Source organism: Lygodium microphyllum, chromosome 19, assembly GCF_053477565.2.
Source record: "Lygodium microphyllum isolate KBCC chromosome 19, Lygodium_microphyllum_v1.1.10, whole genome shotgun sequence".
In the NCBI taxonomy this organism is placed as follows: Eukaryota; Viridiplantae; Streptophyta; class Polypodiopsida; order Schizaeales; family Lygodiaceae; genus Lygodium; species Lygodium microphyllum.
Window position 1 is genome coordinate 40,237,566 of NC_141153.1, and position 14,475 is coordinate 40,252,040.

The 14,475-nt window shown below is 38.9% G+C and overlaps 1 protein-coding gene across 1 annotated transcript; it reads left to right on the forward strand.

The window, feature by feature from the left end:
- Positions 1-3,581: 3,581 nt before the first annotated feature.
- LOC148019778 (ferredoxin-like protein) lies at positions 3,582-4,929 on the forward strand. Its single transcript, XM_087699942.1, has 2 exons — positions 3,582-3,809; positions 3,935-4,929. The coding sequence occupies exons 1-2, from the start codon at positions 3,704-3,706 to the stop codon at positions 4,528-4,530; spliced, it is 702 nt and encodes a 233-aa protein (XP_087556068.1). The 5' UTR covers positions 3,582-3,703; the 3' UTR covers positions 4,531-4,929.
- The last annotated feature ends 9,546 nt before the right edge of the window (positions 4,930-14,475 follow it).

Genomic DNA, 14,475 nt, shown 5'->3' on the forward strand with positions numbered 1-14,475 from the left:
ACAATCATAGAGTCTGAAATACTGATAGACAGCCAGTACATAACTTTCCTGGCTCTCTCATGCCATGCTTTAAATGCCTGCATTTGCTGTTGATTGGGAACATCAGGAAGAACTGGTTCTTCTTCATTTCCTGCAACAAATTCCCAATATCCTTTTCCCATAAGGAAATTCATCATTCTAAACTTCCATGCTTGGAAGTTGTTCTTGTCAAGCTTTTCAGTGACAATCTGTGAGAGAATCAGACGCCATTACAAAACACTGCAAAAATTTCTGTCACTGCAAAGAACATAGCTTCAGCCTCACAAGGGCTAATCTGCAAAACTGACGAAAGTGGTATTTGACCACACAGTCACTTCCTAGTGACGATTTTGCATCAACAGGCAACAAGGATGATTCTGTAACTCCCAATGTCTCTGCACACAAGCATACGATGCAATTTCTACAGTAACTTTTCACCGACCTATAGAACAGTAGTCGCACAGCATGAAACTGGGCCTTTTCCTGAGTGCGCGCAGAAAACTTCCACCTCCAAAACAGGCCCCGAAATGGCCTCAAATTAAAAAAACAGGGTCGCCAAGGGCTAAAGCCCTTTTCCTACAGCATATGATGCCCTCTTGCTTCACCGCGAAGTGCGTCTCAACCTGAGACAATGCACTCTTGCAATTTTCGGCTGTGCTACCTGTAGAGATCTACTCCCAAAACAGAAAATGAAAGCAACACTGCTCCTCTTACCAGAACACCGCGAGCTTGGCTTGCTTTCTTGAGCTCCTTACCACGAACAAGGCTCTGATACCATGTCAAGATTGTGGGAGAGAAGGAAGGAGTCTCACTTGTAGCTTTCTTGCTTGCACAATGGGGGAATACACACAGAGGTGGAGGCTGAAAACAGTTTTCCTCTTCTTAGTTGTGTAAGCCAAAAAGAACTCTCATACAAAGAAATAGAAGAACCCTATATATGGGTCTCAAACCAAACTCAAATAACTAAGGTGGCATACTAACTGAGCCACGAACTAGAGTAGATAAGGATAGCTGTCATCTAGCTATTATTCATGGGCGGTGTATCAACTGCATCTGCAACTGACAAGTCGGTGACATAAATGCACAACGGTCACCCTGGCATATCACGAGTGGAGCTCGATATCTCAACAATGAGATCGGGGGAGGTGGGAGCATTGAGCTAAGTGCTAATGAGATGATGAGACAATATTGTCACCTCCACAAGGGGTCCAATGCATACAAAACATTGCATATTAGAAAGTTCCATAGAGTAAATGTGGCTCAAATAAGTGGAAATTAATAAAGTCTATCAATCTCCTCAAGTGGACATTAATAAAGTCTATCAATCTCATCACAATTATTGGGGATCACAATAGTATCAGGTAAATACATCCAAAACTTCATAGAGTCCACCTCCTTGAATCCTGAAGGTCCCCTTCCAATTTTAGTTGGGCCTTCTATCACCTCTTTCTACCACTAGATATCCAAGATGAACATGTTGAAACTATAGAAATCAACCCTCAAAATATCTTAGATCTTCTCACAATGTTTTCATCAATGGTTTTGTAATGACTATCTTGTTCAAACTTTGCCATTACACCATAATCAAAGGTGCACCATCTTTAGTCTACACACTCCACTTGAAAGTGTCAACCATAGGACAACAAGGCATAAAATGGCTTGTACAAGCAAAGATGGGCCCTAAGTAAATGTCTAATTCTCAACAAGCATGCATAACAAACCAAGCTATCCCAATTGGAGAACTACCATTCCTCCATGCTTACGTCGATTCCCTCCTACATAGCTCTTCTTAGCTCTTCATTCAATCACTTGGGGTTATGAAGGCGGGTAATGCCTCCAAGAACTCTAGTTAGTGCACAAGTCATGTTCTATGAGATGCCTTGAAGGTCTAGCTTGCCAACTTTCATTACTCCTTTGCAGCCTCCTATCAATTTAGCCACTTCTTCGTAAACTGGATGATGTAGTATACAAAACTTTTTTTTTTTTGCAAGAGATTTATTCATAGTCTTTTTCTACCCCTCCTCTTGCACAACCTCTCCAATAATTCGAGGATCCTCTTGCAAATGCCATAGGGATCACATGTTACCACATTGATCTCCTAAATATTTTGTGACCTACACCAAGGACTCTTAGATCAATCACCTTTCTGTCATGGGACCCTCAAGACTTTCTTTTGTCCCAACAAGCCGCCCTTTAGTGTCTTCATGAATTTTCAAAGAAGAACATCCACCTATTGTGTACCATGCCCACTATCGATGCATTGATCACAAGGTTTACTAGGAGATGAACTTGATTGGTGAGGATGAAAGTAGGGAAATACTTCTCCAATAGCATCACTACTTCAACAGAGTTTTTCTTTGCAACATCCATGGACATTGCATAAATCTCCTTCTATGTGACATCCATTGTACAAGCTGCCCAAGCTTGTATATCACCGAGCGGGCCTTTGGGATTAGCAACTTTCGAACTTAATTGTTGGTAGTATAAACTACAAACACAAAAATAAGGGAAATTAGACATTTTCAAAATATTTTCTATTAACTCTAGAGTTACATGTGAATACGTACCTGAAACATCGTGTAGTCATGAGACTTTAAACTACTTAACTAATTATGCACCAAATTCCACATCCAAAGCACCACTATCCATTTTAAAAAAATCAAATAATGCTATATGATGATGTTAATGCTTTTGCAAACCAAAAAATTGAGCTACAAATAATCACACGTTTCAATATATCGTTTGATCCAAGGCCTAATTCCTTCACCATTGGAAAAGAAGGATTATTTCACTCTAAAAAGCTATAAAGTCTAATAGATTGAATATTGTTCTTTGGAAGATGTTGATGAATGGGCTCCCCATAAGAGTTATGATGAAGAAATGCTTGCTATATCGCCTTAATTTAGCCTAAGCTTTACTCCTTCCTTCTATGCATGATTATATCGACATTCACTATCAAAATTTAAGGGATAAATCCTCCTTAGATCCCTTTTGCATCTTAGAGAAAAGATATCGCTCATGTAAATCTAAGCTTTGAGACAAAACACAACATCAACTATCAATCTTTTTTATAGAGAAATATAAAAACTTTGAAGTAGAGACTCGAGATCACATGTGTGTATACATGTGTCCATAATGAGATTATTTAAATCATCACTTCGTTAGATAAAGCTTTACATTTCAAATATTGCAAATTGAGTTGCTATACCCCTCATTAATCATAATCTTGAAGATTTAGATCCATCTTTTTAAAAATGCGATGCCATTTCTTATAGATTATTTTGGTACCCTCACAACGACCCATACAAGCAGGGCCACCAGAGATGAGCTAGCTTATTCATGGGAATTGAACCTAGATTCTCACACTATACAAACTAATGTCTTATAGGCTGCTTCTAAATGCTGGTGGGTAGATTTAGATCCATCTTCCCACCAACCCTCACTTTCCTTGGTAACAAGATGAACCCTTCATTTTTGCGAGATAACAAACATCAGCTTGTTTGAGATGTCAACATTTAGCTTGTTTAAGATGTCCACATTTTCCTTGACAAAAAAAATGACAGGCTTTTGTAATCATCAGGTTTTCCTCCTTTAAAGTGTCCCGCGACACACATAACTAAGAGTACAGTATCGCTTGGGCAAGTAAGCCCATAGCCCGTGTCCTTTCTGTGAGAAGCTCGCGGCGATGGTGTCTGAGAGAATGCAACAGAGGTACAAGCGGGTGGTGCTACTGCTGGTGGTGTCAGCGGGGGTGTTGGGCGGCGGGGAGGTGGCGGGGGCGGCGTCGAAATGTAAGAAAGCCCCGAGGGGCTCTCTCTCTCTCTCTCTCTCTCTCTCTCTCAGTGTAGAAGATAGTTCATAGATCTGCGCAGGTTGAGCAACAGCCGCAGGATTATGATTTGGTGGGTTTCTGCAGCAAATCCTGCAGACGAGCTGGCGGATCTGATAAATGAGAACAGGACGAGCAGCAGCAAGCAGCTGACGGCAATAGAGGACAACGCGGGGCTGGCGTGTATAGCGCTGCAGTACGCGCACTCCTACCAGCAGCGCTGCGAGGAGCTGAGCCAGGCCCAGAGGCCCGACCCCGCCCTCCTCAACAGCACCTTCGCCGCCGCCTGCGGGGTCCAACCCGCCACCGTGGCGACCCCGCTGTCGGGCTCCCTGGCCCTCTGCCAGTCCCAGTACGTCTCCCCCGCCGCCGCCTTCGGCCTCCTCATGGGCGGCGCCCGCGCCAGCGCCGTCGTCCTCGACCCCAACCACACCCAGATGGGCGTCGCTGTGGCCAGCTACGCGGGCGGCAGCCCTTTCTACTGGGTTGCTCTCTTCAGCGACTCCCCCTCCCCCAACTCCACCTTCGTCTTCTCGTCGGGCCTGCCCCTCACCCAGCACGACGGCTGCTTCAGCGGCACCGGCCAGCCCTGCTCCGCCTCCTCCTCCCTCTCCCCTCTCAACCCCTTCTTCTTCTCCTCCCTCCTCCTCCTCGCCTTAGCTGCCTCCTCTTCTTTCCTCTGATCTCTAAGCCTCGCCTATGTCTGCCTCGCATTCTTCGTACCTTCTCTCCCTCTCTCTCTCTCTCTCTCTCTCTCTCATCCGATCAGTCACCTGCCTCCTCCGATCTATCTCCTCCACCTTGTGCCATTCTTCGTCTTCTTCCTTCCTCCTCCTCGCCATGTATATGGCCTCTGCTTCCTTCAGCTTACCTATCTACTCTTTTAGACATGTCCGCCATCCTTCCTTCTCCTTCCGGCCCATCGCCTGCTCTCGTCTTCCTTCTCTCCAAAATATTGCACTCTGCGGGGTATATGAATATCCCGTCACTGCCGTAGACCACCGCAAGCTCCAATTTTGGTAGATCTTGACAGGATTTTTTTGTTTGTTTTTAAGCACTCCCTGCTATATCTCATTTGGCTATTACGTTCCTTATGTATAACCTCCCCAGGATTCAGTTTTTTCACCGTCGTAATTTGCAATAATATCGCCACTGCGGCGCACTGTCTTCAGCAGGCTCATGAGCTATTGGGAATAGATCTCTCACGAATATCTTAGAATCATTGAAATTGACGTAGTCTGAATAGCGGAGCTTCAGAAACTAACACAATGCTGTATCGTATCGAGTGTTCATCATACAAAACCGTCCTTTAGTGAATTTTTTTCCAGGCAAGCTCTTTAAATTAATACATCTTTTGATTTTGACGCTCGGCTCCGGATGGAAACCGGCTATTTTTTAACGTTTTAATCATAAAACTGGTTATTCCCCCCCCCCCCCCCCCAAAATTGGCTGGGGTTGAGTGACAAGGCTCTTCCTTTTCCCGATTGGATGGGAAGATAGTTTTTGGTGAGCAGTGACTATATCTGTCTGCAATAGCCTCTTTTTGTTGAAATGGAATAACTATGCATTAAATAAATTGTATTAAAGCAACTTGCAAGAAAGAGGTATTTACGTCATGTGGGGCATGCCATTGCCATTATTGATCAGACCAGACATGACTGTGTCCCTAAACAAGGGGCCAATAAAGCGAGTAAGGAGGTGGTGGATCTGTTTTCCAAACAAAACACAATGGAAGTCCTTAAATAGCAAGGGCACTTTTTCTTTTTCTTTTTTGAAAAGACAGTAAGTTGTATTAAGAAAGGGGCATTATACAGATGGATAATGTGGCCATTGTCCTTTGGATAATCCCAAAGGAAGGAGCTTAAGCAGTTATAGGAGTACACCAATTACTAGTTGGGTAGTACCTGAAGGGCAATTGACTTGGCAAGTTGGTGTAAATTGCTTGTCTATGAACTCGAAAAATAACGGCTGCTAAGGGTAACTAGGGGCTCAAGATTTGGACTAGGCGGGTGTCCAGGATGACTTTTTTCGAAGAAAGGAGGATCTCTGTAGCTTCCCGTTCTTTAGCCCGCAATGTCTCTTTCCTCTCCTTTTTCCCCATTGGATTGTTCCTTTGCAGTGCCCGCTTTGCTTCGTCCCTGCAAATGACCATTGCAAGGGCACTTTCATTAGGTTCCATGGTGAAGGAAGAATTGATCAATATGCATTAGCTCCTCAACATTTATGGCATTGAAGAAGAGAGAAACACAAAATTAAAGAAATATTGAGATGAGGTTTATCTAGCAAGAATTGCTCAATATGCATTAGTTCTTGAACATTCATGGCATTGATGAAGAAAGAAGCACAAATTTAAAGAAAAACTAATATTGTTTAAAGCTAAAACAACATAATAATCTTTGAAAAGAAAATTACAAACTATTATACTAATTTATTAGTGGATGAGATCAGTTAAGTGAAAATGGTCAGGAATTTAATTGCTTGTATTTATGGACTGAACACAATTTTAGTAGTGGTTTGAGTGGCTTTGTTGAGAATAGAGCATCAAAGATGTATTCCCACATTTCCATTTTGATTCTTCGTTTGTCATGTATACAAGAATTTTTAAAGGAAGATTGTTTCATCCTCTTCTTCACCTTTCTTATTTTCATCCAAATCTTGAGATCTTGTTCTGTATGGGTTAGACAAACACCACCCTAAATTGAATTCTTCATATTGGATAGAAACTTTGCAACTTTGGCTCTTTTTGTCTTCATAATGTCTTCCTTTCCCTTCTTGTTGAGCTATTCCCATACTCTCCCGAGCTCCAACTTCACTTCTTTTACCAATAACACCCAACTGGAGGATCTATGAACAAAACTCCACTTTTAGATACATTAGACTTCTAGTGGACCCACCTAAGAATATTTTCACATTCCTTTTCAACCAAATAGTACACAACTATCTCCCTCATAGGCAAGTTCATAAGAGGGAAGGAAGATCGTAGGTTCTCCAAGAAATAACCCTTTCCAACTTAGTTGAAACGGGTGGCCGCTGTAAGATTACTTAATAAAGCCACTATAAATGCTTTCTATTGATTTTGCGTCTGATGTAGACATGTGGAATTGTTTCACTTTCATGTCCACACTTGAAGCATAGATTAGTACCTATCCCAAGTTTCTTTGCTTTATCATATATCCAAATTCCCTTATGTAAAAGCATCCATAAAATATTAGAGATTTTGGGTTATACAGTTGGAAAGCATATTTGTCGAAAGCAGTATTCCCACCAATGCCTATTTTAATCAATAAGCCATCTTTTATTTAATCTATTGATCAACGAGATATTAGATGTTGACATTTTATAGATAAAGAGCAACTTTTCTTGCATTTGTCGACCAAAGCTGTTAGCCTCCTCTGACCTACATATTACACCAAATAAACAAGGGGTTAGAGTCAACCTAGCATGCTTTTCTTAAACTTATCATCCGTGAATCCTCTATACTAAATATGTAGAATTCTTTAAGGGTTTTCTCTCTAGCCAATCCATAACTCTAAAGTCCCAAATAACCCTTAGCTTCAAATGCCCTTTCTATTCAGTCTAGCTACTATCTTGAGGTGCTCATCTAGAATAGGTGGGATAGTGGAACTAATCCAAATTGAATTTAAAATAGCTATGAGCACAACATCTTGGAAACCTATTTGTGGTATAATGAAGGATTTGTATCATTTCCATGCTTCCCAACTCTGTTTGGTTGTTAGGGGGGAGGCCCCTACTAGAGTAAAGTCTCTAGTTTTATGGGTTGTAATTCAAGCAAGGGCTCAATTGTGATTTCATCAAGTTGTTGGGACTTTTGTTGCCAAGCTGCATGGGACAAGCTTGGAAGGCTCAAGATCTCATCATCCCACCCTATTTGCAACTCATCTCGAGTCACCTTTATCCATTCTTTGACCTTGTCGATTGCAGCTAGTTGCTAAACTAGGTTAGGATATACCTTGTCGTTGGTGATTGTTTCTCTAGCAATTTGTAGTGCTATTGTAGTACTCTTTGCACTAGAGGCAGCATCTATTTTGGATGGTGATGTGAGTCCTTCAGCCTTAGGCTTGAGTCCACCAACTCTCTTTCTTCTTTTCTTGGTACTCTTTTTGCCAATGAGTGACATGTTCATTATGATAGGGTTTGCAATGCTTACTCCCCTTGAGCGCAGAAGATGGCATGCATAGGAATGGGAATATTTCACTATGAATAGGCTCAAGGAAATAGGTGGCATTATTATCTTGAAAACATGGGGAAGAGAGAGAGAGAGCTTAAGCTCTTGCATGACACAAATCACAAAGAGAGAATGCACACAAGACAGGAAGTTGAAACTCTAGTCTTTCTTCTTCTTCTTCTTCTTCTTCTTCTTCTTCATTCACTATATGAGTCTAACTCAAATAAGAGAGAGTACAACATATGTAATATTCAAATGGTCCATGGTGTTCTAAGTAGAAAGATGACTAAATAGATATCTTGTAACTTCGGTATATGGAATGACTGAATGACTGATGTCCAACTATAAAGTATCATTCAAATGATATGCCGATGCAGGTACCAACTATGTCGATGATATGAATGTAAAAACATGCATTTAGGTGTGTAAGTGCTAGCTCGTGTTGAGCTTGAAATCTCAACACTCCCCCTCAAGCTCAACTCCATGACCTCTACTTTAAGTAAGCTTTAAAAACGCCAAAGATTTTTTACTTCTAGAGCCTTGGTGAAAAAATCTACAACCTTCTTCATTGTGCTCACATATAAAAGATCAATGTCACTTACCAAGACCCACTCTCTAATGAAACGATAATGAATCTCAATGTGTTTTCTGCATGTATGAAATACTAGGTTCCTAGCCAATTGTATATTGCTTATGTTGTCATAATAAATGATAACTCTCCTATCTATTTGTATTCCTAAATCATCAAGTAGCTTTTTTTTTCCAAGCTACCTCACATGTTGCCATAGTAGTACCCCTATACTCTACCTTTGTACTTGATAATACAATAGTGGACTATGTCTTATTGATCCAAGTCATAGCCCCACTCCTAAAGGAAAATATATAGCCCCATTGACGGACTTCTTGTCAGATACACTACTTGCCCAATCTACATCAGTATAACCAAATAACTGCACCATCAAGTCAACCTCATAAAAGATATCATAATCTAGTATGGTCAAAAGGTATCACAAGACATAGCTCGCACTATCCAAATGAGGCTTACAAGCTAGCTGCATATATTGACTCTCTAAGCCAACTATGTAGTTACAATTTGGTGTGATAATAGTAATGAAGATCAAACTTTCCACCATCTTTTTGTACATTGTGGGATCCTCCAATATCTCACCCACATCAACACTTAGTTTCATGTTCTAATCCAATGGCACTAAGATTGGCTTACAAGAATCCATATCATACATTGTTAACATATCCAAGATGTACTACCTTTGTGAAAGCCATATCCCTTTAGATGTTCATATCACTTCAATGCCAAGAAAGTACTTTAGTTCTCCCAATTCTTTCATGTCAAATATCTGCTTGAGAAAACGCTTCACATGATCCGCCTCTTCCACATTATCACCCCAACAATCAAATCATCCACATACAAGGTAATCACAACAATGCCTCTATCATCTAACAGAGTGATAAAGTGACTGATCTACATTTCCAACATGAAAACCAATAGAGAAGATATTGTGCTATCTTGTCATGCCATGCTCTTGGTGCCTATTTTAGCCCATACAAAGAGTTGCATAGCCTACACACATAATTAGGGTGAACCATGCTCTCATAACGATGTGGCTACTCTATGTACACTTCTTCTTGTAACTCACCATTTAAGAATGTATTCTTTACACCCATTTGATAAAAAACCCAACCTTTTGATGTAGCCACTACAATGATAGCTCTTACCATTTCCATATTTGCCACTAGAGCAAATGTCTCCTCATAATCAATTCCATAAGTTTTTGCATAGACTTTAGCAACTAGTCTTACCTTATATCTACTCACACTACCATTTGCATTATGTTTTACTTTATAAATCCACATACAACCTATAGCTTTCTTCTCCTTAGTAGTGGCACCAAAGCCAAAGTCTAATTTACATCCAATCCAGCCATTTCTTCATCCCATGGCTTTCTTCCAATGCACATGGCTAATAGCTTCCTCAAAACAAGTGGGTTCAACTGATTTTATAGCCTTTACCATATATGCATAATGGTGAGCAACATAACCATCATATGTCAACTTGTTTACGGGATACCTTACTCTCATTGACCTCTACACTTATAGAGCACTTTGTGATTCTTTTGCATTTGAAGTCTTGATTTTCCTCACACCAATCGTATGAATGACTAGAATACTAAACTCCTCATCCATATTGTGATCTAAGCCATCAAACTCACAATCTATATGTGAATAGCCTGCAAAAACATTTGGCACACGAAGTGACTCAACCACCTTTTCCTTTCCCTTGTGTGATACATTTTTTGCACTTGTATGAGTGCTATTCATATGCAACCTACTTGTCCATGGTGTCTCAATAGACCTACTAGAAGAGGACTCTTTTGGCCCACTCAATGTTTGTGATTGTGGAACCACATTTTTTGCAATCACCTATTCTTTTACATTATCCACAACAACCTTTTTTTTAATGAGGCTCATGTGATTGTTTGCACAAATAGCTTGAGAAGGAGGACTAAGGGGGTGATTTAGTGGGCATGCCTACATTACACATATAGAGGATATAACGAAGAAACTTGCTTGAAAAAGAAGATGCTACTGCATGTACATTCAGTGTATTGGTGTCATTGTTATTGCAAGAAGAGCAATCATGGGTGAATTGCTCTAATATAACTATGGAAAATCAAGCATTTAGATAAACAAACAAAAGTCATGGCAGTCAACAAACTCAAAGGGCAAAGGCAAATCACCATATTCCACGAACTCTTTAAACACAAAGGATTAGGGTGCTAAGAAAACGAGATGTAATTATTGTAGGCAAAAGGGTATGTTATTAAGAAATGCAAAAAGAGAATTGCAAGTGAAAAAAAAAAGCAATTGAGTATGACTGTTCATGAAAATTTGACAAATGCGAAGGATCTAAGAGCACATTTAGCAAGTTTGGACATTGGTCAATATTGTTTTTTTATTGTGCATTATTTGTACGATCCTTCTTCCCATGCATATGGTTTATCACTAACTGAAAATAACAAAACATGGTATTTTGACATTGGTGCCTCTAAGCACATAACACTATACCAACTGTTCATCTCATCAAACACAACACCTTTGCTCAAACTGTAACTTGCATATAACTTGATTATAATGCCTTCAACCCTTTTGCTTAAGGGAATAGCCTAGAAATACACTCTTTTTAGCTTTTAGATCCAACTTCTTTCTTAGTTCATCAGGAACATGTACATATACAGTGCAATACCTTAACATGTGAAAAATTTGGTTTCTTGCCAGTAAACTTCTCCTTTGGTGTCATATCATGCACTACAGTAGTGGAAGTCATGTTCATAATATGCACAATCACATAGATAACTTCATTCCAATAATAATGAGGCATGTTCTTTTCAGTCAATCATCAAGACTTGTGCAATTTTTGCGATGTGCATGTTCTTCCTTTCAGCAACACCGTTTTGTTGTGGAGTATACTTGTATGTAAATTACATCTAAATTTCATGTTATTTTAGAAAATTACTGAACTAATTGGAAAGGTACTCTCCCCCTCCATCTGACCTCAGGCACTGAATTTGCACACTTGGTTATTTCTCAACCAAATTTTTAAAATCTTGAAAGTAAGAAAGAATATCTCACATTTCTCCTTTATAAAGTACATCCATACCTTCCTTATATGATTATCAATAAAGGTCACATAAAACTTATATCCAACCAGTGATGCAATATTTGTAGGACCATATACATTTGAATATACAACATCAAGTAAATGTCTACCTGCATGTCTATCATGAGGAAAAGCATGTCTGGTTTATATTTCAAAATGGTATGCTTCACACACTTTATGTATATTAGCTACTTTGAACTTAGGCAAGCCTATCATAATTTCATGTGATTGTATATTTTTCATCGACTATACATTTATATGGCCAATCAATATCAGCCACAACTCTTGCACCTTGTGAAAATATAACAGCCTTTAGATTGAGTATATTTACATCTAAGGTAAATATCATTTCCCGGATGCTGGCCTTTTGTAACCAATTTACATCCACTTTTGAAATCTTCTATAAACTAGCCATTATGATTACTTGCAATCCACGCTCAACCATTTTTCCAATAGAAACCAAGTTCTTTGTGATGTTGGGCACATGTAGCACACAACCAAACACTTAAATTTCCTGTGCTACGTAGACTATGGGACACTCCCAACATGACAAATAAGATGTGTTGTATTGTTCACCTATTTCAACAAAACTTGGCATTTTTAGATTTTTCATTTCTCTAAATCATTCTCCATGAGACGTCATATGGTTAGAGGCACCCAAGTCCATGTACTATACATCATCAGTCATTACTACTGATGCATCTGCATTTACTACGTTCATCATGTGCTACATAAGAAATAACTTCTTATTACCAACTTGATTATTGGAAGATGCATAATCATTATGCTCTTTTCTTCCATTTTTGTTATTTCCACCTCTTCTCTTTTGTGGAAAGCCATATGAGATATGACCTTTCTAACTACAATTATAGCACTCTCTATTATTATAACTTGCACTTTGTCTGCCACGTCCTCCATGGCTCCTCTTATTCTGAGAGGTTAGCATGTATCACTTGTATATGGCTGCTCTTGTAAGTCATGAGACTGCCCTTGATTTTTCCCATAACAGCTACCAATACATCCTCTACCATCATAACCTCTACCTCTACTTGCATTAGGAGAAATATGGACTCTTTTTATTGCCCCTTAAGGAGTAACTAAACAAATATAGGCCTAACCAATGAGAGAGCTGGGATTCCAGATTCATGTAACATGAATCTTCTAGCCATATCTTGGCCCAAATCTTCCCTCAACAATAAAATAAGGGAAAATGTGGGAAATACAATGCTGACACTTCCTAGAATTTTGTGACTCAAATTTTCATTTTCTTATTTTTTTACGTTTGACTTTTCATTTCTCCCCTTTTCAGTTTCCCCCTCTTTCTTAGGTGGAACTCAAATTTACCATATCTCTTTTCTCACTTCTTCTTTCCTAACAAAATTTTACAGCCTCATTGTTGCTTGCCCTATCTGTAACCCTATGAAATTTCATTTCCTCTACACAAACAGGGAGTGGATTTCACATGCTTTATGAGAGTAGAGCTTGTTCTACCAAAGCCCTAAGTTTTTCTTCACGAAACTTTACAGGTATATTGTTCTCTTCCATGGATGTTCTATGGTAAAGTTTTATCTCATTTGGACAAAACTTGTGCAAGTTATGTGCATTCTCTTACATGTAATTTCTTTTGTTTTGGTACTCTAGGAGTTTCTTACAGTCAAAAACAATGATCTTTTGAACACTCAACTTCTTCTTCAACATCTTATGGTTTCATCACAAACAAAGTTATAGGTATGTTGTCTTGTTTTTTTGCTGCTCCATAGTTAAATTTTTTCTCATTTGGTCAAAATGTATGCAAGCTATATGGATACTGAGCTTTCCTTTGTTTTTTTACTCCAAGAGTCTTCGAGGGTTGAGAACAATGATTTTTTAAAAACTCAACTTCTTCAACATCTTTGGGCTTCTTTGCAAATAGAGCCACATGTATATTGTCACTTTTTTCTGTTGCTCCATGGTTAAGTTTCAACTCATTTGGACAAAGCCTATGTAAGTTATATGTATGATTTGACCTGTGATTTTTTTTTTTGTACTCTAGGAATTTGTTAGTGAAGGAACAATGGTCTTGTTATAAGTCAACTTCTTGTTCAACATCTCTGGGCTTCTTTGTGAAAAGAATTACAAGTACAATATTTTTTCTAAATTGCTCCATTTAAATTTCATTTCATTTGGAGAGAACATTTGCAAATTATACGCATGCTGATAGGTAACTTTTCTATTTGGTTATTATAGATGTCTTCACGGAGGAAAAACATCAGTAATATACTTGTAGTGGAGGTCTTCAATAGGAAAGATAGTGGCGGTAATTGGATTTGTGATAAGTACTATAAGTTGGATTGGATTTTGATGCACCCAAGTACTCGAGGGAGTTTCAAGGTCAAGCATAAGGATGTTGCAAACCCTAACAAACATTGAAAATGTAGAATTTTAGAGTTTAGAAAAAATGTTTAATGGAACAAGTACAATAACAGAAGTGTTGATCCAACATGTTTATACACATAAACAAATCCATGTACACGACAAGAACTACATTGCAAATTATAAACAAAACAATAAGTTTTTAAATTTTATCATTGTTTATTCTTTTGCATCAGAGTTGTTTTTAAATATCATTGTAGTGTTCTAATTCAATCTTGTTTTATTGACAACTCTATATCCATCAACTTTGCATGAATAGTAGAATGTGGAGTGTTTGAGTAGCAAGATACATGTTTGGCATGAAGACATAGGTTCTTTGATCTATGATAATAACTCTGCAAGTCAACTTGCAAC

What these genes read in the sequence shown, in the direction of transcription:
- LOC148019778 (XM_087699942.1), top strand. Translation starts at nt 3,704, where the DNA reads ATGGTGTCTGAGAGAATGCAACAGAGGTACAAGCGGGTGGTGCTACTG. An exon ending in GGCGGGGGCGGCGTCGAAAT is followed by an intron (nt 3,810 to 3,934) that starts GTAAGAAAGCCC and finishes GGGTTTCTGCAG; the next exon opens with CAAATCCTGCAGACGAGCTG.